This window comes from Pseudochaenichthys georgianus, chromosome 22 (assembly GCF_902827115.2).
Source record: "Pseudochaenichthys georgianus chromosome 22, fPseGeo1.2, whole genome shotgun sequence".
Taxonomy (NCBI): domain Eukaryota; kingdom Metazoa; phylum Chordata; class Actinopteri; order Perciformes; family Channichthyidae; genus Pseudochaenichthys; species Pseudochaenichthys georgianus.
The window spans coordinates 25,487,078-25,510,175 of record NC_047524.1 but is presented as its reverse complement, the minus strand read 5'-3'; the positions used below and the strand labels follow the sequence as shown (position 1 = coordinate 25,510,175).

At 42.6% G+C, this 23,098-nt stretch overlaps 2 protein-coding genes across 2 annotated transcripts; both read left to right on the top strand.

Annotated features, from left to right (window-relative positions):
• Positions 1-3,683: 3,683 nt before the first annotated feature.
• On the top strand, positions 3,684-7,348 carry LOC117467327 (tubulin beta-1 chain-like). The gene is made up of 7 exons (XM_034110892.2): positions 3,684-3,820; positions 4,007-4,115; positions 4,722-4,832; positions 5,057-5,301; positions 5,389-5,711; positions 6,271-6,615; positions 6,742-7,348. The coding sequence occupies exons 1-7, from the start codon at positions 3,764-3,766 to the stop codon at positions 6,887-6,889; spliced, it is 1,338 nt and encodes a 445-aa protein (XP_033966783.1). The 5' UTR covers positions 3,684-3,763; the 3' UTR covers positions 6,890-7,348.
• Positions 7,349-8,153: 805 nt separating this feature from the next.
• On the top strand, positions 8,154-20,312 carry LOC117468111 (tubulin beta-1 chain-like). Its single transcript, XM_034112093.2, has 7 exons — positions 8,154-8,289; positions 8,491-8,599; positions 17,704-17,814; positions 18,050-18,294; positions 18,382-18,704; positions 19,233-19,577; positions 19,683-20,312. The coding sequence occupies exons 1-7, from the start codon at positions 8,233-8,235 to the stop codon at positions 19,828-19,830; spliced, it is 1,338 nt and encodes a 445-aa protein (XP_033967984.1). The 5' UTR covers positions 8,154-8,232; the 3' UTR covers positions 19,831-20,312.
• The last annotated feature ends 2,786 nt before the right edge of the window (positions 20,313-23,098 follow it).

Sequence of the window (23,098 nt, the reverse complement as noted above, 5' to 3'; positions counted from 1 at the left end):
GAGTGAGTCAGTGTTTTGGGAGCATCCCCCGATGGACTTGTGCAGCCATCTGCCCTGCTGGAGGTGAAGTGTCCACCATCATTATACATGATGGTGTATATAGGATATTTACAGATATGTATGTATATATATATGTGTATATATATATTATATATAATATATATATAATATATATATTATATATATATATATATATACATATCTGTAAATTGTATAATTTTATTTGATTTAAAAGTCTTTTTGATCTCTCTGTCTATAAACACAAACGGAGTAAGATTGACAATAAAGTTGACTTTGAAAAATATATATATTCTTTATGAAAATAGTTGACTGTTGGAGAAATGAATCCAAATTAAACGTTGGACTGAACTACAACTACGCCTTTAAATCTCTACGGACTGTTACACATTTTTTTGTGTGAAACCGCTCAGTGAACTACAGGTCTCTGGTCTCGCACAATACGCGTCACCATCACAAAGACGGCCGTCACATTTCACCTGTTTCTTTCAGAATGAGGCGAAAAGTATAAAATGAGGTGAAAATCACTACAAGTCTGGGCATGTTGAGAGCTGTACATACACGAAAGGGGAGTTAGTCGGTTCTGTAAGAGCCAGCATGCGGGACCGGCTTTACAAGGTTTCGGTGAGTAATATGAGTGCAATGTGTAACGTTAATGTCAGCTAGTGTTAGTGAATTATAGGACCCTGAAGGCAGGAGAGACTGAAAAGAGTCAAGGGAATCTTATAAAAGTTAACAGCATTTAATTACACAAAAGATGCGGTGGTGTACAAAATGAAATGTGCGAGTGGAGGCGCTCTCCTCATCCGCCCGGCCAGTCCAGGTCAGCCGGAGGAAGAGGTCAATCCTTGGCTTGCTCTTCCTGTTGTCATCTGAGGTCTTCTCCTATTGGCCGACGTCGTCGGGGCGGGTCCAATGCAATTCCTGCCTTGTTCTATTGTTAAATTACATCATTCTGGTGTCTGTGGTTATTTAAACATTCCCTAATAAACGTTATTCAGCGGAAATAAATGAGTGCTACACCCAGTGTGCTCAGTGTACAACATCACATGTCATTTCACCGTTGATTCATGGTTTGAAAATGCAGCATTTCGCCACATGCTAACCGGAAGTGAAGCATTTTCAGAATAAAAGTATTAAGTTAATAGTTAGTGAACTTCAGCTTTTTCAGAATAAAACTGATTTAAATTAAATAGTGTATTTAATTCAAATTACGCCATATCAACATTGATTTTAATTTCTAAATTATGCAAATGTCATAAAATGTGTTAACTACAATACTTCAATTCAAAGAAACCACATGTAATCTTTATCTGTGTGGATAATGTTAAAGGGAGAGCTAGTGCCAAGCCAGATATAGTATTCCAATCTAAATAATTGATTTCACCATTGTGGAATAGTTGGAAATATGAAATGACTTCTGTTTTTAAATCCTTGATAAAGGAGGGAGTAATTGTTGCATGTTCGGACATCCAGGGTTCCACACACTGCTAAAGAGTTTAACATTGATTTTTAGGTTGACCAGAATTGAAGCTATGAGCTATGAAATGCATAGCAGAGCTACACAGATCCTAGTAATGTTTTGACACAAGATAATAGTGATCTACACAAGTTTCTGAAATATATCTATTAGACATTTTAATACTAATTAGGTGTAAATGAATTGCAGTAGTAGTAGTACTCTAAGGAAGTGAGTTTTGTACCAAGTTTCAGGAAAGGTGGGAGGCAGAAGTCCCAATGAAAAGTTAGAACCATCTTGAAAATCATAGTTGAAATCGTGAATGAATAAGGAATGGCGCTCCGCATATGATATATTTTTGTAGATAAAGGGTACCCGCCTATGCTGAATTACCTCTGAAAAGACTCTGCAGAGCACGACATGGCCAAAAGACCGAGACCAAATGACCAACCAAAAATAAAATCCCAAATTGCAAGGGTTGCTGAATAACACGTTTTATTTATACATTGGATAACTACAATAGGGCTGCAACAAACGACTAATTTGATAATCGATTAATCTATCGATTAATGAAACGACTAATCGACTATTACTGTATGCCTTGCACAATTTCTCAAACGCTCTTATTTAGCCATCAACTTTTAGATTTAGCTTGAGGTTGTTTTAGGCATGTGGAAACTAACAATGAAGACAATAAAGATGAATACTTGATTCAAAAATACATATATTATTAAATTAACTTAACAAATTGTGAACAAAATTAACATTGCTTTTTATTTAAATTAAATAAATAATATTTCACATCAAAAGAAACAACAATGTTTTATCGTATTAAATAATCTGATGACAGAACTGTAAACAGAATGGCTGAAACTTTAACAAAATAAAGAGTAACTCTGTTACCTCTAATCATTAACCCATGTTTGTATAATTGAGTTAACTCTGTGTGTTGCTGCTAGCATGACGTGGAAACGTTACTCGTGGATGTAGGCTATACAGAGCTACTAGAAAGACAGTCGAACCCGGTGCATTTCTCCGTCTGAATGCATTTCTCCGTCTGAATGTGGTGCACTTTTGCTAAATGTTTAGACAAATTTCTCGTGTTACCGCCCTCACATGCTAAACACTCTTGGCAACGAGCATTGTCCACCTCAAGACGGGTAACATTTAACCACACCTTGGAGCGCTTTTCTCCGCCATCCCCGCCATGTGTTGCTGCATGTAGCAGCTGCGTGTGTGTCCCGCCCCCTCGCACACAGACGGGAGAGAGATCTCGTCTCGATTGGAAAGATCAAAAATACACCGACCATAGACGCATTTGTTTGTCTTTTTGCATGACTGCGAGATAATGTTTGTGTAGCAATAATACATGACCTTTCTCAACTCGCTACTCCGAGGGAAAGTATTCTTCCTCCCATTCTGGGTGGAAGTGGTATGTCTTTAGCTTTTTGCTCGGTCCCGCACTCATTTTGTTGTTTGTCTCTTGTTTGTCTCTTGAACTTAATTTGAGTTTTCCCAGCACTTGACTGATTTTGTATCGCTTTGCATTCTGGGTTAACAGACTGGAAAGCGATAGGTAGCTTTTTCTGTCAATCAAGTAAACTCCTGAATTAAGTGGCAGGGAGGTCAAGGGAGGAGGGATCAAAACCTGTTTTGTCTATTTTAACGGAGCTGGATTTTATTTTTTATGAATGACTCGTGATCTACCAGCGGTCGACGTACGGGGCAGGGCACCTCTGATCCAGCGCTCTGATCTAGAGAATTCGAACGGCACTTATCATGGCTGCTACTGAGGGACTTCCGGGTCATTTCACTCGGTTAGGAAGGTTCCTAAGCTAAATAGACTATTCGACTTCAGCCCCCGCCTCCAGTTCTTATTATACATCCATGGTGGAGATGGAAGAAATGCCTGAAACAGGGAAAAACGACAGATGAAGAGCTTTGGGTGGACAATATTCAATTAACGCTTTAATGTCACAGTGTAGCTACAGTGTAGAAATGGCAATTAAGTCTCAAGCTTCACCAACAATGCAACATAGGCCTAGTTGCCATTGACACGCCCTTACCAGTCAAAACTCCACACCACATTTTCTAAACCAATGAGATGACTGATGAGCATGAGTGACATACATTTGGACTAATCTGGGAAACGGTAGAATTATTTTGGAGCAATCGGGAAACCTTAAATTGCAACACTCCCGCCTTTCCGGTTAGTTCGTAGCTGGATCACTACAGAGTAACGTCTTTGTCTTTTTCGGTTGTTTGGAATTTTTTTATTCAACCAAAATGAGGGAAATTGTGCACCTCCAGGCAGGCCAGTGTGGAAATCAGATTGGCGCTAAGGTAATAGTAGTTTAGGTTTCAAAGTGAATTCTTAACTCATTCATAAAATGCGCGGATGTTTCATTTAGTTTGGGCGGGTCGGTTAGCATATTTAGCAAAAATGCTATCGATAGCTACATACTTGGCAAGCGAAGTCATGCAAATGATCAGGTAATTTGACCGTTGTTGTGTTTTATTCTCTTCTAGTTTTGGGAAGTCATAAGCGACGAGCATGGCATCGACCCGACTGGGTCATACTGTGGGGACAGCGACCTGCAGTTGGATCGCATCAACGTGTATTACAACGAGGCTTCAGGTTAGCTTTGCTTTAGCACCGAGCTATCTTTGGTAGCCATTTCCAGGATACGGCAACTAGTCAACAAAACCTCAAGATAATAATACTGTCCCAAACAACAATGCAGCTTTAACTTATTATAATATACATGAATTAGCGAGTGACTTTGTTTGTATTCTGTTATTAATTGTAACCGTTTGCTGTAAGAACACTGAACTGTATTAACATGCCTACAACAATTATTACATTACATGTCACTTGTTAGACGCTTTTATCCAAAGCGACTTACATACTAAATTCTGTGGACAATCCCCACAGGAGCAATTTGGGGTGAAGTGTCTTGCCCTGGGACACAACGACATGCGACACATGCTGACTGCAGTGTGGTTTTAACCCACTTTGCCACACGCCTCTTGTGATTATTCTGAAACAAATTATATAATAATTAAGCTTACAATATGTTTTTTGCGGTGTCTGCTCATAATTTCAAAGGCAAAGTATGTTATTAAACATAAAATAAAGACGAACAGGGTTTTGTTTGAATAGCAATCGAAAAAGTACAAATACTGCTCAATTTTAAATAAAACAAAATAAGATCATTTGTCTCTTTTGTGTTTGGATCACCAGGTGGAAAGTATGTCCCCCGGGCAGTGCTGGTGGACTTGGAGCCCGGCACCATGGACTCAGTGAGGTCCGGTCCCTTTGGCCAGATCTTTAGACCAGACAACTTTGTCTTTGGTAAGGATGTAAAACAATTCTTGTTTTAACTTGGGTTGATAAAGTTGGATTTTGTTGGGAGAGTAGAACTTTAGAACTATCATTCCTTTCATGTATTGCTGCCTTGTGTATGCACTGCTCACTAACATTAAATTGTGTTTGCAATTATAACGAAGCCCTAATATTTTGTAGATTTAGGATGTGTCGCCACATGTTATAGAGTTGTGTGTTTGCATGTGACACAGGCCAGAGCGGAGCTGGTAATAACTGGGCTAAGGGTCACTACACTGAGGGAGCCGAGCTGGTGGACTCGGTCCTGGATGTGGTGAGGAAGGAGGCGGAGGGCTGCGACTGCCTGCAGGGCTTCCAGCTCACACACTCCCTGGGTGGAGGGACCGGCTCGGGCATGGGCACGCTGCTCATCAGCAAAATCCGAGAGGAGTATCCAGACCGCATCATGAACACTTTCAGCGTGGTGCCTTCGCCTAAGGTGCTTATAATACACCAAAATACATTAACTATTTACCTCATTTTACTTCTGCTTTAATATAGCTCCCTCTTCCTCCTCTCACTCCAGGTGTCAGACACAGTGGTGGAGCCGTACAACGCCACCCTCTCCGTCCACCAGCTGGTGGAGAACACAGATGAGACCTTCTGCATTGATAATGAGGCGCTGTATGACATCTGCTTTCGCACACTGAAGCTCACCACGCCATCCTACGGAGACCTCAACCACCTCGTCTCAGCCACCATGAGCGGGGTGACCACATGTCTGCGCTTCCCCGGCCAGCTCAATGCTGATCTGAGGAAACTGGCCGTCAACATGGTGCCCTTCCCCAGACTGCACTTCTTCATGCCCGGCTTCGCCCCCCTGACCAGCCGAGGCAGCCAGCAGTACAGGTAGAGAGACTGTCAGACCCTCAAGCTGTATTTTTGCTGTCATTACATAATTTTTACATTATACTCTGGTTCAATTTCGCAAGGGTTTTCTTGTTTCAGCAAATAAAACAAAAATATTGAATAGCTGTAATGATCACATATCCTTCAATTGTCCCGCTGCGGGGGCTTTTGCAACGTGTCAACAGCAAATAGACCCACAATTTGAAATGGTAATATTTTTTTAAAACAGAGTAACGGACATTTTTGCAAGTTAACTCAACTCAAGTTTGACCTCAATTTCCTTCCCTAATTCCAGCGAGGATGTTTGGCTATGAATGGAATGCGAGTGAAAGGACTAACTGGCACAGGCTACATGTATAACACTCACCCTTTTGTCATGCTTTTTCTTTATTACAGCACCACACATGTTTTTGTTTTATACCCCCCTAAAATACATGTATATGCTAGTATTTTAAACGCGATTAAGGCAATTACTTTTAATGTATTGACACCATTTAAATTAACACTTTTAATAATGCATTTAAAATAAACAATAATCGTATGGTCTGCCTTCCTACAGGTCGTTGACGGTTCCTGAGCTCACCCAGCAGATGTTCGACTCCAAGAACATGATGGCAGCCTGTGACCCGCGCCACGGCCGCTACCTCACGGTCGCCGCCATCTTCAGAGGACGCATGTCCATGAAGGAAGTGGACGAGCAGATGTTGAATGTGCAGAACAAGAACAGTAGCTACTTCGTGGAGTGGATCCCAAACAATGTGAAGACTGCAGTCTGCGACATTCCTCCCCGTGGCCTCAAGATGGCCGCCACCTTCATCGGCAACAGCACGGCCATCCAGGAGCTGTTCAAGCGCATCTCAGAGCAGTTCACCGCCATGTTCCGCCGCAAGGCCTTCCTCCACTGGTGAGTGATAGAGGGTTGACGGATTGATCACCTTACCTTTTTTTTTTTCAAGATGAATGGTTTGGCCAAATAAATGTCAAGAAAGATTGAAAGTTATATGCAGTGAGTAATATTTCCTTGTTTCAGGTACACCGGCGAGGGCATGGATGAGATGGAGTTCACAGAGGCTGAGAGCAACATGAACGACCTGGTGTCTGAGTACCAGCAGTACCAGGATGCCACCGCTGAGGAGGAGGGCGAGTTTGAAGATGAAGGCGAAGAGGAGCTGGCCTAGAAGCCGAGCCCAAACGCATCATTGTAGAATTATTGACAATTGGATTTTAATCAATAAAACTACAGTTTCAAATAATCGCACAGTAGTTCCTCTGAATGTCGCACAATGATAACAGTTCTTGTCCAGCCTTGTTTTTTTTAAATGTCTTTCTTTTGTTCTCAACCGTCTGTTCTTCCTTCCTGCTTTGGATATCCATGTTTGTATCTTGTCTTGTATCTTCTGTTCACTCTTTTCAAGTTGCAAGGTAACAAGATTTGTTATGAAAGAGAACGTAACGGTGACCAGTTTAAGGCACTCATCAGACTCACATTCAGATGTGACAAAGTCCTGTTTGATATGGAGCTTAATTGTTTTTAAGGAACTGGTCATTGTTACAACATTCCTAGTGTGCGTCTACTGCGATGTTATTACAACAAATGCAAAGATTAATTTCAATAAAATATTTATCATTTGGTGCTACATTGTGGTGTTTCTGAACTATGACCAATGCTTTGTTTACTGAAATATAGTGAACTTATCAGTGTTTAGTGACACTCTAAATAACCAACAATTTTGCCGCTGAGTGGCAACATACAGAGAGTTCTTTCTGTGAAAGGTCAGACAAGGAAGGTATTGATAGGATATGCCTCCAGCAGTGGATTAGAAAGCATTAAACATGCATTCAGAAACAAGACAAGCCATAGTACTGGAAAGATCCCAAGCTCTTCATAGAATCTGAAGGGCATGATTAGTCGCCTATTTCATCTGGATTTCTCCACATTGGGTTGGAGGGAAATGAGATGACCAATAAATATGCAAAGTTGGCGACATGGAAGAGACAAATGAGTGTGAAGTTTAGCAAGGCTGAGATCACAAGCATCATCAAATCCCAAATGAAAAAGAATTGGCGGGATGAGTGGGATAGATAGTAAAGGGCAGACATTTTTATAATGTTCAAAGGATAGTTGGAGAAACAAATGAAGTCAACAAGGCAGACAGGGCTAAATAGCACATTAGTCATTCAGGGGATGTGGCATACAGGGCAGTATTTAGGTTTTTCAAAAGGACAGGGAGTATATATATTCACACTCCACTCCACAAGGTGGCGGTAAAGGTACCTAAAGCAAGCTGTCAAACTCCACACAGTCAAAACTCCACACCATATTTTTTAAACCAATGAGATGACTGATGAGCATGAGTGACATAGATTTGGACCAATCTGGGAAACGGTAGATTTATTTTTGGACCAATCGGGAAACGGTAAATTGCAACTATCCCGCTTTTCCGGTTCGTGCCTAGCTGGATCACTACAGAGTAACGCCTTTGTCTTTTTCGGTCGTTTGGAATTTTTTAATTCAACCAAAATGAGGGAAATTGTGCACCTCCAGGCAGGCCAGTGTGGAAATCAGATTGGTGCTAAGGTAATTATAGTTTATATGTAAAAATGAATTATTAACTCATTCATAACATGCATGGATGTTGCATTTAGTTTGGGCGGGCTGGTTAGCGGGCGGCCGGTTAGCGTACTTAGCAAAAATGCTAACGATAGCTACATACTTAGAAAGCTAAGTTATGCTATGTATCAGGTCATTTGACCGTTGTTGTGTTTTATTCTCTTCTAGTTTTGGGAAGTCATAAGCGACGAACATGGCATCGACCCAACCGGGTCATACCACGGGGACAGCGACCTGCAGCTGGATCGCATCAACGTGTATTACAACGAGGCTTCAGGTTAGTTTTGCTTTAGCACCGAGTTTAGCTCCGCCCAGGGCCAGCCCTTATCATTGGCGTTAAAGATGTTGACCTGCTGAGGGACTGCAGATGGAAACTAGCTTAGGTCTACTAGCTAAATCTGTCACATTTACATTGATGTAAAACCTGATATGTTGATTAATGTGCATTCTTTTCTTTTAAATAAATAAACTGAAACGGTAGGCCTACAGTATTAGTGAATGTTACCTTGAATCAGTGCGGCGTGTGCCTTCACACACTCTTGATGGTGCTTAGTGGCAGCATGCTTATCAAGGTAGTCGCTTCGGAAAAGCATGCACCCAACCTCAATAAATGGCCGTGTAGAAACCCCCCGCTTCGGTGCTTGCTTGTGTTGACGGCAGAACATTCCTGTCGGGACAAGATCTTTGATATATATTTTTTTTCTTTAAAGGTGACATGTCATGCTTTTCCGGTTATTACCCGTCCCCTTGTGTGTTATGAAGGTTTTTATGCATGTAAACGGTGTGCAGAGTCAAAACCCTCAAAGTACACCATGTAGGGAGTAAAACAGAAAATATCTCCCCAAAACGCCTCGTTGGAGATACGTCACTGTCCATTTGATTCTTCCGGGACATCATGATGTCATGTCGTCCCCGGAACGAAATGGACCAATCCGTGGAGCCGTTACGTTAAGCCCCCGCTGATTGGTCCAAATTGACCAATCCACGGACTTCCTCACTAGGGATGCCAGCGATTATTCGATTATTCGCTACAGTCTCCATAATCGAATATTATTTTTAAAAATCGATTTTATTTATTTATTTATTTTTTCTGGCTTAGTTTCAACCAAAATATATATAAATATATACATGCTAATAATAGTAATAGTATTAATAATTGTAAATGGTCATTGGTCACACCACCAGTTTGTTTTACTGTAAACTTGGAGGAAGCCTGCTACACACCGACCCCGCCCCCACCCCCCCTCTCACGTGCGACTAAAGATGAACAAAGCGGCAGGTAAAAAGAGTTCCTCCTCGTGGAACTACTTCGAACTTACAAGTCCAAAGGAAGTTAAATGCAAGCTCTACATCGATTATGTATTCGCCAGGGCTGCCGAATAATCGATTTTGATCATTGTCAGTTTCTGGCAACCCTATTCCTCACACACTCAGTGCATGCAGCTCTGCTGATCTCTCCTCCCTGGCTGCAGGCTGATAACTAGGGTTGGGTATCGTTTGAATTTCCACGATTCCGATTCTACTTTTCGATTCCGGTTCTTAACGGTTCTCGATTCCGATTCTTTGAGGGGCATGGTAAAAAAATTATACATGCTTCTTCCACCAAAAAAATTACATTTATTCGCAAAACTTTTACACAGGTTAGTTTAAAGTAATATTCACATTAATCAGTCTGTTTATATTCACTGCTATGTAACTGTAACCTGAGAACCACTGAAGCTACAACAGTGCAACAGTCCAACTTTTAAAAACAGTTCTTGTTGAGAAAAACAAGCATATCTGCCTTCTCAGGCATACCGGGAAGAAATGTTTGAGCATTTTGAAGTAAAATGCTTCAATCTGGTGCACACGCAGAATTACTAGAGACTAGATCTAGGGGGTACAACTCTAAACACCCATATGAAAAAGATCGGTTTACATTTTAATAATTAAATAACAAATAGCCTACATGTAACGCATTTTATTTTTGTTGTTCATTCATATCTTATTTTACTATTTTATTTATGCATATTTTTTTATCTCTCTTTTAAACGATATGTCTGGTTTACTGTCCTATAGTATACATTGGAATGATTTCAAACCTGTTTTATCCCAATAATTATAAAAGAGTGCCTTGGAAATATGTGTTTACATAAATTGTGATCAAAACGTTTGAGACCCACTGAGATAACTTAGACTAAAGTGAACTATCTAAACACTCGGAGTCCTTTACCTCACTGAGCTGAAGTTATCAGCCTCTCAGTCTGACTGGAGAGGACTCTCCCTCCACATCATTGTAGAAACATCTTCTTCTTTCTAGAGCAGCTAGCACCAGATGCTAATAACAACAGCGCCGGTTCCAGTGCACCCTCCCTTTCTCCCTCGCTCACGCGCACTTTAGCTGTGAGCTGCGGTTGCCAGATAAGCCAACATCCCCCATTTTCATCACTTGCAGCGCCCATCGTACAGGGCAAATGAAAAGTGTAACCGGGATGAAAAGGGTGTTACATTTACTTAATTATGAATGTTGTTACATCAAGGCCGAAAATTAGGATGAGCACCAACAGTCAAAACATTTATCTTTTCTCCCAGAGCAGTCAGCGCAGCGCCTCCACATATCTGGCGCCCTAGGCGAACAATTATAACGCCAGTGCGACGGGCCGGCCCTGGTCTCAGGTTACACTGTAGGAAGTGTAGGTACAACGCTACATTTCCCGCCCCGCTGCAGTCATGCAGTAGGCGAGAAACATTTCCTCAGGAATCGAAAAGCAGAACCGAAATTCACATTTCTAAATGATGCCGTTGGAATCAAAATGTTGGAACCGGTTCCGAACCGGAACCGGTTCTCGGTACCCAACCCTACTGATAACAGACATTTGGGATCGCGGCGAAATTCTCTGCAGTGCATGCAGACCCATTCTCACAGCGTTTATCAACCTTTTTCTTACTCAATATCAAGCCACACTTATCGTTTTTTTTCTTTTTTTTTTCTACATTATCATTAGTTAAAATCATTCAAAGTGACCTTTAACATAAATAAAACATCATACAAATCATTAGATGATAATTCATCAACCTTTTTATTTGAGTAAATCATTCAATCACATAAACAAAGGCCAAATATATTTAAACAAACACACAAACGAGAAAATTACTCTAATATTGAATCCAATCAAGTCCCATCCAATTATCAAAAAAACATCCAACACTGTGTCCTAAAGACAGAACCCAGAGTAACCACTAACCAGGATGACAGTCTGTAACACAGTCAGGAGACCTTTACAAACTGCCCCGCCCCCTCGCACACAGACGGGACAGAGAGATCTCACCTGGATTGGAAAACTCGAAAATACATCATAGACGCATGTTTTAGTGTTATTGCATATTAGAAACGGAGTTGGTGAAACTAAAACTGCGATATAATGTGTATGTAGCAATAATACATATGACATATATTTTTTAAATGTCTCCTGTACCGATAAAAAGTCTGACAACGTCGGAGCTTAACGTTACCACTGTCTTTAAGAATTCCGGCCCGGGGCCCGTTTAATACCGGGGCTCGGTACCCATCCCTACATGGGGAGAGGCGCAGCATAAGCATAAGGACTAAATACGATGGAGGGTTCTCATCTCAGCCTTATTACTCATAGGGGATGAAGAGGAGTAAGTAAATAAAGAGGCCGGCGCTCCAGGGTCTGGTTCTGCTGTGCGTTTTTGTGATGTAACGGTAAAACATTTCAGAATTCCTCCACGGGATGCCATTGTCATTGTACATCACTCAACCCGCGAAATACACACACTCAGTACATAGCTAGACCCAGAGCCATATTATATTAATCTGGCTAGACCATAGAGAGCACGAATTTGCGGACCAGGAATTCGCGGGCACAGCCAGCTGTGCGGCTGGCTGACAGCCAGCGGCACAGCAGTGGCTACATGTGTGTGTATTTCGCGGGTTGCTAAATGTTTTGTGCGTGTGTGTTTATGTTGACAAGGAGGTTTAATAGTTGTGTGCTACACAAAACGTGCAGTCGGTTTCATTTTCATCGCCGTTTTTAGTAGAGTTAGCTGTATGATCGTTAAAACATCTGAGAGATCAAGCCCTTAACTGCTCCATATGTTGGATACTCACCATGGTTAGCTGTGTTGTACAGCCAAGGTTTGAACCTCGGGTTCTCCATCCACCCTGGATCAAATCCTGATTGCCGGTGCCCTGCTCTTTCTGATCCTCCTACCTCTGACCCTCTGACAGCAGCAGCTGCACCTTGCTCCTCTCTTCTATCCTGACCTGCTCCTTCACCTCCTCTGCTCTGGCCTACTCTCATCGCATGTCCGGTCTAGTACGAGATATCAGTCAATACAATTGTAAATTTAAACAACTGCTTAAAAACTATTTCCCAAAAAGTGTGTATCCATTTGCTCCCCTTTCAAAACATTGCTGCCAGACAACAGAGACCCACCTCCCTAACTTCACCCAACTAACCTCCTCCTCATCACCACGATCATCACTTCTCTTTCGTTTGCTGACAATCAAACCTTTGCCTCATCGGTGCTCTCAGCCCTCCCTTCCTCTGACTCGTTCCAACTCCTGCCTCCAAACTCTGCTGCAGAAACTCTCCTCTCTACTCTCTCATCCTCTCTGGACTCTCTCTGTCCTCTCACATCTTGGCAGGCTCGTCTGTCCCCTCCTGCTCCCTGGCTAAATGACGCACTGCGTGCTAATGGAACCATCCTTAGGGAAGCAGAGCGGAAACGGTGGAAATCCAAACACCGCGACGACCTCCTAACCTATCAGGCTCTCCTCTTTCTCTGCTTCGATCTCTCAGGCAAAAAGCACTTTCTTTCAAGATAATATCCAATCTTCATATTCCAATCCTAAAAAACTATTTTCCATCTTCTCCACCCTCTTGGACCCTCCCAAAGCCCCTCCCCCCTCCTCACTTCTGTCAAGCGACTTTGTTAACCACTTTGAAAAAAAGGTTGATGATATTCGCTCTTCTTTTTCTGACTCACCTTTACTCACCGCTGGGTCACCAGACCCTCCTTCCACCCGCACACTAACCTCTTTTTCTCCTCTCTCGCCAAGTGAGGTTCTTACCCTCATTACCTCTGCCCGCCCTACCACCTGTCCTCTGGACCCTATCCCTTCAAACCTCCTTCAGACTATCGCTCCTGATATTCTACCGTTTATCACCCATTTCATCAACACTTCTCTAACGTCTGGTCACTTTCCAAACAGTCTCAAGGAGGCAAGAGTAAACCCTCTCCTAAAGAAACCCACTCTCAACCCGTCTGATGTTATAAACTACAGGCCTGTCTCTCTACTCCCGTTCCTGTCTAAAACACTTGAACGCGCTGTCTTTAAACAACTCTCCTGTTATCTCCATCAGAACAACCTTCTGGATCCGCACCAGTCTGGTTTCGAGGCAGGTCACTCCACAGAAACTGCTCTCATTGCTGTCACTGAGGAACTGCACACTGCCAAAGCAGCATCCCTCTCCTCTGTCATCATCCTGTTGGACCTGTCTGCTGCATTCGACACTGTGAACCATCAGATCCTCCTTCGCACTCTCCAAGAACTTGGAGTCTCAGGCTCTGCACTTTCCCTCCTCACTTCATACCTCAAAGACCGTACCTACAGGGTAACTCGGAGAGGGTCCGAGTCTGACCCTTGTCAATTAACTACAGGGGTCCCTCAGGGCTCTGTTCTTGTTCCCCTCCTCTTCTCCCTGTACACAAACTCGCTCGGATCTGTCATTAGCCCGCATGGTTTTTCATACCACTGCTACGCTGACGACACCCAATTAATTCTGTCCTTTCCCCGCTCAGAGACCCAGGTCGTCGCGCGTATCTCTGCTTGTCTAGCTGACATCGCTCAGTGGATGTCCGCTCATCACCTCAAGCTCAACCTTGACAAGACTGAACTGCTTTTCCTTCCGGGAAAAGATTGTCCCACTCTTGACCTGACTATCAACATCGGCACCTCTGTTGTTTCCCCGACCCAGACTGCAAGGAATCTGGGTGTGATCCTAGATAACAACCTGTCCTTCACTGCAAACATCGCTGCTGCTACAACCCGTTGCTGCAGATACACGCTTTACAACATCAGGAAGATACGTCCCCAGCTGACCCAGAAAGCGACGCAGCTTCTGGTCCAGGCTCTCGTCACCTCACGCCTAGACTACTGCAACTCCCTCCTGGCTGGTCTACCTGCATGTGCCATCCGACCTCTGCAGCTCATCCAGAATGCAGCGACTCGTCTGGTCTTCAACCTTCCTAAATTTTCCCGCTCCTCCGCTCCCTTCACTGGCTTCCGGTAACTGCTAGAATTCACTTCAAGACACTGGTACTTGCATACCATGCTGCGAATGGATCTGGCCCTTCCTACATCCAGGACATGGTTAAATTGTACACCCCAGCGCGTGCACTAAGCTCTGCATCAGCCAAACTACTCGCTGCACCCTCGCTGCGAGGGGGACCCAAGTTCCCATCAACAAAAATACGTGGGTTTGCTATCCTGGCTCCAAAATGGTGGAATGAGCTCCCCATTGACATCAGGACAGCAGAAAGCCTGCACATCTTCCGGCGCAGACTGAAAACTCATCTCTTTCGACTCCACCTCGAGCGATAGAATTCCTAACAAAGAACTGCTAACAGAGCACTTATATACTAATAAAGGACTGGCGTATCTATAGCCAGTTGAGTAGCACTTGAAATGTTTGACTCTATGAAACCTGATGTACTTATATGATTCTGTTTTCTTCAAGGTTGTGTCTTCCTGGTCGAATGTACTTATTGTAAGTCGCTTTGGATAAAAGCGTCAGCTAAATGCAATGTAATGTAACAATCCAGCCTTTTAAACTCATCTGAAAATAACATAAGATGTGATGAACAATCTATTACACTGGGTGTTAACTAAACTAGCTAAGTTAGCTAGCTGTCATTCATTCTTAACTGTAGGCTTTTATCAAAGTATTAATTTACTTAATCTAAATGTAACAACATTTTAAATTATAATAACTTACATTTATGGCGTTATGACCTTCTTCTTCTTCTTCTTGAGGTGATTGTGTCCAAATAAAGTTATGTCTGCTTCAACTTGCTGTTGTCTGTCTTGTCAGGCAGCTTTCCTTCAGCTCTGAAAATGACAGCTTTCCGGTGTATTGGTGGCGCGAAAAGTTGCCGCGAGCGCTAGGGGGCGGCACTTATAATTTTTTAATATGCGACGCGCATATATAGGGGAAACACTGCTCTTACTGTTTAACATTTTGGGTTACTTGATGTTACTTCATGTTAAGGCTAATAAAAATGTCAAGGCTAAGGCTGTAATGCTAACTAACGTGCTAGCTACTAGCTAGGTAGCTAACTTGATCCAGCCACTCTTAGCTATCTCTTATATTTAGCGGAGGAAAACAATTGTGACATCAGTTATGACATCACTTACGCGACTCTGGGATTTGTAGTCTTTCTAGTTGCGTATTTTTCAGTCTTATATTTCAACAGTTTTACGACAAACTGACTTTTTTGACATGGAAATTATTTTTTAAGATTGACAAACATCATATGTGTAATTCGTGGCACAATTTAAACGGTATTGAGAGATACGTTTTCTCTCTCCATTGACTTCAATACATAATTTTTCCGAAATAAGGTCCCATGGACCGGAAGTAGATGGATTTAGTAGACTCTATAAAGCTTTAAAAAAAAAAAGGAGGGGGCTGAGCTCACGATGCAGCTACTGTCTAAACGAAATACTGCTGTGATGAAACGCCATATCATGGATTATCAAGGATTATTTCTGAAACGGTATGGAGCTCAAAGGCTTTCTCTCTTGCCGGTTATACCACAAGATGAGTTCCATTTTATTTCCTGCTTCTTCACACACATGCTCTGTGCCGTACAGGTTAGCTCTGAGTGTTAGCGATGCTAATGTAAACACTGACCATATTACGTCCAAAACAGTCGGGCATTGTTTCTGATAGGGCCGTGGGTGTAAAGCCAGCCTACATTTCCGATATTACGTTATATCGGATGCAAATCTTGATCCGCTCCGTTGTACCCCCGTTTTTAGGGATTTGGGTACGGAGGAAAAGAGAGAGGGTTTTATTTTCTGACGCTGCGTGAGTTCCCTGACACACCGGGGACACATATTTATGTATAAAAGACATAAAAAAGTGCCTTTTGCATGATGGGTCCCCTTTAACCTGTTAAACCCCCGTTTGGTTTTTTCACGACACTGTCTCAGGGGATCTTAATATTTAAGAACCTATTAATGTGTTATACCAGATTAACGGGAATAATCTCAGCTAATTGACGATACAAACCATTTTTACCAAAACAAAACACAAGTCTCATAAGAAGCATCTAAATGACCCCTTAGCGAAAAATGCTAACGGACATTGGCACAGAACTCAAGATAAAAGTGCCCTTATTACTTATCGTAGCTGCACATACAAGATATCCAATTAAAGCTGAGGTTCCACAGATTATGTAGGTATATAGTATCATCACTGAGTGATCCGAACTCGCGACAGGGGAAGCAAACACAGACATCACAACACGTACCTTTACGGAGCTTCTAGGGAGATCGTCTCACCGTAGCTGTCAATCTGATCAAAAGACGTGTTCAATGGCATTAAAACGAGAAAAAACGCGGCTGAATCAGTTAATCTATAGGTTTTTAACATCTCTGTATAAAAAAAGGATTTAATTTATAATCCATAATTCCATTTTTATGTAAAAACCGGAAAGCAAAAGTTAGCTGCTAATGGTAGCCATGCTGCTTCCGGTCTAGGCTATGCGGCAGTCTAACACACACACATTACCAAATAAGGACTATGTGGGAGTTCCCTTCGATTCCATTGGCTCTGACGGTTAGAAAGAGATGTCACATAAATCCAGCAAGGGGGGCCAGAGATATGGAAAATACACCCAAATGGCCCCAGAAGAGGGTTTTTTTTTGCTAAATCTGTCTAAAAAGGTCAAATATCACTTGTTTTGCATCAATCTTGATACAGGGTACTTATTATATGTTGTACTTTGGATTACTAAAGCTTTTTGTCTACTAACCCATCATCCAAGGTTAGTTTTCACTATAAGTACAAAATATTTTTTGGACGGACACGATAATTTACAGTTTTTTTTACCATGTTCAATCTGAATTTTCTTTAAAATAAAAAACATCTATATTGAATCTGACTTTTCTACATCCAACTCACAGGTTTATCATTACTTTAAGAAAAAAGATTATTAATTTAACCCTTTTTAGAAGGGAAGATATGGTCATTTGTTCTGGGAATGTCATTTTTGAGCCTGAAACCTGAAAAACAGGCTCGGGGTTTAACAGGTTAACTTAAATAAAACAATACGGAATAATTTGTTTCCTTGTGTTTGGATCACCAGGTGGAAAGTATGTCCCCCGGGCAGTGCTGGTGGACTTGGAGCCCGGCACCATGGACTCAGTGAGGTCCGGTCCCTTTGGCCAGATCTTTAGACCAGACAACTTTGTCTTTGGTAAGGATGTAAAACAATTCTTGTTTTAACTTGGGTTGATAAAGTTAGATTTTGATGAATGAGTGGAAAGAGAGTATAACTTTAGAACTATCATTCCTTTCTTGTATTGTTGCCTTGTGTATGCACTGCTCACTAACATTAAATTGTGTTTGCAATTATAAGGAAGCCATAATTTTTTGTAGATTTAGGATGTGTCGCCACATGTTATAGAGTTGTGTGTTTGCATGTGACACAGGCCAGAGCGGAGCTGGTAATAACTGGGCTAAGGGTCACTACACTGAGGGAGCCGAGCTGGTGGACTCGGTCCTGGATGTGGTGAGGAAGGAGGCGGAGGGCTGCGACTGCCTGCAGGGCTTCCAGCTCACACACTCCCTGGGTGGAGGGACCGGTTCAGGCATGGGCACGCTGCTCATCAGCAAAATCCGAGAGGAGTTTCCAGACCGCATCATGAACACTTTCAGCGTGGTGCCTTCGCCTAAGGTGCTTATAATACACCAAAATACATTAACTATTTACCTCATCTTACTTCTGCTTTAATGCTGCTCCCTCTTCCTCCTCTCACTCCAGGTGTCAGACACAGTGGTGGAGCCGTACAACGCCACCCTCTCCGTCCACCAGCTGGTGGAGAACACAGATGAGACCTTCTGCATTGATAATGAGGCGCTGTATGACATCTGCTTTCGCACACTGAAGCTCACCACGCCATCCTACGGAGACCTCAACCACCTCGTCTCAGCCACCATGAGCGGGGTGACCACATGTCTGCGCTTCCCCGGCCAGCTCAATGCTGATCTGAGGAAGCTGGCCGTCAACATGGTGCCCTTCCCCAGACTGCACTTCTTCATGCCCGGCTTCGCCCCCCTGACCAGCCGAGGCAGCCAGCAGTACAGGTAGAGAGACTGTCAGACCCTCAAGCTGTATTTTTACTGTCATTACATAATTTTTACATTATACTCTGGTTCAATTTCGCAAGGGTTTTCTTGTTTCAGCAAATAAAACAAAAATATTGAATAGCGGTAATGATCACATATCCTTCATTTGTCCCGCTGCGGGGGCTTTTACAACATGTCAACAGCAAATGGACCCACAATTTGAAATAGTCATATTTATAAAAAAAAAAAAAATACAATTAACAGACATTTTTGCAAGTTTGACCTCAATTTCCTTCCGTAATTCCAGCGAGGATGTTTGGCTATGAATGGAATAAGAGTGAAAGGACTAACTGGCACAGGCTACATGTATAACACTCACCCTTTTGTCATGCTTTTTCTTTATTACAACGCCACACATATTTTTGTTTTATACCCCCCTAAAATAAATGTATATGCTAGTATTTTAAACGCGATTAAGGCAATTACTTTTTTTAATGGATTGACACCATTTAAATTAACACTTACTGATGGTCGTTCTTCCTGCAGGTCGTTGACGGTTCCTGAGCTCACCCAGCAGATGTTCGACTCCAAGAACATGATGGCAGCCTGTGACCCGCGCCACGGCCGCTACCTCACGGTAGCCGCCATCTTCAGAGGCCCCATGTCCATGAAGGAAGTGGACGAGCAGATGTTGAATGTGCAGAACAAGAACAGCAGCTACTTCGTGGAGTGGATCCCAAACAACGTGAAGACTGCCGTCTGCGACATTCCTCCACGGGGCCTCAAGATGGCCGCCACCTTCATCGGCAACAGCACGGCCATCCAGGAGCTGTTCAAGCGCATCTCAGAGCAGTTCACCGCCATGTTCCGCCGCAAGGCCTTCCTCCACTGGTGAGTGATAGAGAGGTTTACATATTTCAAGATTAATCATTTGGACAATAAATGTCAGGAAAGAGTGAAAGTTATATGCATTTAAGTAATATTTCCTTGTTTCAGGTACACCGGCGAGGGCATGGATGAGATGGAGTTCACAGAGGCTGAGAGCAACATGAACGACCTGGTGTCTGAGTACCAGCAGTACCAGGACGCCACCGCTGAGGAGGAGGGCGAGTTTGAAGACGAAGGCGAAGAGGAGCTGGCCTAGACGCTCAGCCCAACGTTGTCTCCCCCTATGCAACAGTTAGTTGGGGGCTCGGACCGTATGCTAGAAACGCATCATTGTAGAATTATTGACAATTGGCTTTTAATCAATACAACTACAGTTTTAAAGAATCCCACAGTAATTCCTCTGAATGTCGCCCAGTGATAGCAGTTCTTGTCCATCTTAACTTTTTTCATAAATTGTTACTGTTTTTTTCTCATTTGTTTTTATCTTGTCTTGTGTCTTCTGTTTTTCAAGGTTTATTTGTTATAAAATAGAACGTAACTGAACAGTTCAAAACACTTATCGCTGAACTTGACTAATGCTGTTCGATATGGTGCTTAATTATTTTTGCTAAACAGCTTACACTGAAAGCTATAAATCGTTTCATTCATTGTTCACATATTCCTAGTGTGCGTGTACTGGGATGTAATAACATAAAATGTGAAGATGGATTTGAATAAAATAATTATGATTTGATGCTACATTGAGTTGTTACTTTTTGCTGAACTGAACTATGACACATGTTTTATTCACTGAAATTATGTAGTGCTCTTATTTATTAGCCCATTTCTGCCGCTCAGGACAAAAAATATCCTGTTAGTCGTGTTGAGAAACTAAATAATCACTTGGCATGTTTAAATAGTGAGACCGTTTCTCAATATATAATGGTAATTACATGTCACTTGTTAGACGCTTTTATCCAAAGCGACTTACGTACTGTGGACAATCCCCACAGGAGCAATTTGGGGTGAAGTGTCTTGCCCAGGGACACAACGACATGCTGACTCTAGTGGGACTCGAACTTGCTACCCCCTGATTCGAAGTCCAGCACTCTATCCACTTAGCCACAGCCGCCCCGATCAATTTGCTAGGACATAAACTTCAATAGCCGTTATCATTAGGGCCTATAAGTTGTAAAATACACCAAACGCAAAGCGGAGAGTCCGTATATGACTAGAAATGCGTGCGAATGCTGTAAACTGTGAACATTTGTGGCTGAAAATGCAGAAAAAGCTGAATATGTTATTAGCTGAATGGTAGCTGCTTTTAGCTACAAAAACCAAGTAAGTGTGTTGCTGAACTTAGCGGAGAAATGTAGAAAAGTGAAATGATTTGAATCAAATTGTTACAGCTCAAATGCATTGCAATGACTTTGTTGAAAACTTGAAGGTGAAATGTTAAACTGGAAGAGTAGGAACAATAGTGAAGAAGCTTAATGTTTAAAAGAAAAGGTTTAAAAAAAGGTATAAACAACATGTATAGCCTCAATGTCCTGAAATAGCTGAATAGTTTAATAGTTTCTGCAGCTGAAAATAGGCTGAAGGAGTTACATATAAGATGTAATAGTAGTGAATGAATGTGTATTAGGAAGAGAAAAGAAACTAAAAAGGCTTAGGAAAGCAGCAGAATATTTTTACTGCAAACCTTTCGACTAAAACCATACATCAACAATAATGTATAAAATATGTGGAACATGTTGAAGTCAGTATGAAGTCTCCATCAGATAGAAAATAATAGGCTGAGACAGTCTGTTAAAGGTCCCATGGCATGCTTTTCCGGTTATTACCCGTCCAAAGCAGCCGTAACAACCGGTAATCGGTAGATTTAAACACACAGCACAACAGATCAGGTTTTCTCCAACAGACACAGAGTTGGGAGTAGGAGAGGTCGATGAGAGAGAGGGCAGAGGAACTGCGTGGCTGCAGCTTAAATGCTCCTGTCTCTTCAGGTGGACAAATCAGTCTGTCCAAGGCAGCCAATCAGCTAACGGGCACCACCTGCTCACTCTCACACGCGCGCGCGCGCGCACACACACACACACACACACACACACACACACACACACACACACACACACACACACAGCCTCTAACAGGAGGAGGGGGAAATATCCGCGCACAAATGACATAATGACCCAGGGCCATAACACCCCCCCAACTAAAAATCAAACATTTCCCCCTAAAGAAATGTTGGATTCAAAGAGACCTGGACAGAGCATCAGCCATGACATGACCAACACCCTTATTTTAGCAAATTTGAATGTTGAAGTCTTGTAGCAACAGGGACCAGCGCATAAGGCGTTGGTTGCTGTTCTGCATCCGAGTCAGAAACACGAGGGGATTGTGATCAGAGAAAATCACAGTTGGCACAGAACTTGACCCTTGATGTACACTTCGAAGTGCTGTAACGCCAAAAGCAAGGCTCGTGCCTCTTTTTTGATGGTGCTGTAATGAAGCTGGTGTTTCTTGAACAGACCGGGTGATCAATGTCCCGCTCATCGCAGGAGTACTGCGCCCGCAACTAGCGCACTGGCGTCCACCTCCAGTTTAAAAGGGCGGGTGAAGTTTGGAGCAGCGAGCACAGGGACAGAGGACAGCCTTGGCGGCCTCGAAAGCAGACTGACATGACGATGACCACTGGAAAGGGACTTTGGGACTTGCTAAACTAGCCAAGGGAGCTACAACGTCAGAAAAATGTCTGCAGAACACACGGTAATAGCCAGCCATCCCCAAAAAACTACGGAGCTCACGGTTCGTCTGGGGAGCTGGGACATCTATAATGTCCTGTACCTTGACAGCCACAGGGCAGACCTGACCTTGTCCTACTTGCTTACCTACATATGTTACTACAGCCTTCCCAAACTTACATTTTGCCAAATTGAGTGTGAGTGAGGCAGACCGCAAACGATAACAAATCTCATTCAGAGTCCTCAGATGCTCAAACGAGTCAATCAATCAATCAATCAATCAATCAATCAATCAATCAATCAATCAATGTTTTTTTATACAGCCCAATATCACAAATGTTACATTTGTCTCAGTGGACTTCACAGTTTGTACAGAATATCAGTATGACAATACGACACCCTCTGTCCTTAGACCCTCACATCGTACAAGGAAAAATTTACGGAGAAAACCCAGTTTAAAGGGAAAATGGGAGAAACCTCAGGGAGAGCAACAGAGGAGGGATCCCTCTCCCAGGACGGATAGACGTGCAATAGATGCCGTGTGTAAATTGAAAAGATAATACATTTGCAACATAGGTAGTCCAAATGTTTGGAAATGCATGTGTGTATAATAGGAAGATGAATCCACAAGGATATCCATCCAGGTCCTATGATCCAGGACCACAGCCACGACTCAAGATCCAGGGCTCGCGATCCAGGACACAGGATCGCAGCAACAGGATCATCCATGATCCCGGATCCCGGCGTATATAGACACCAAAAAGAATGAAATTTGGGGAAGCTGGGTTAATTGGAACATGA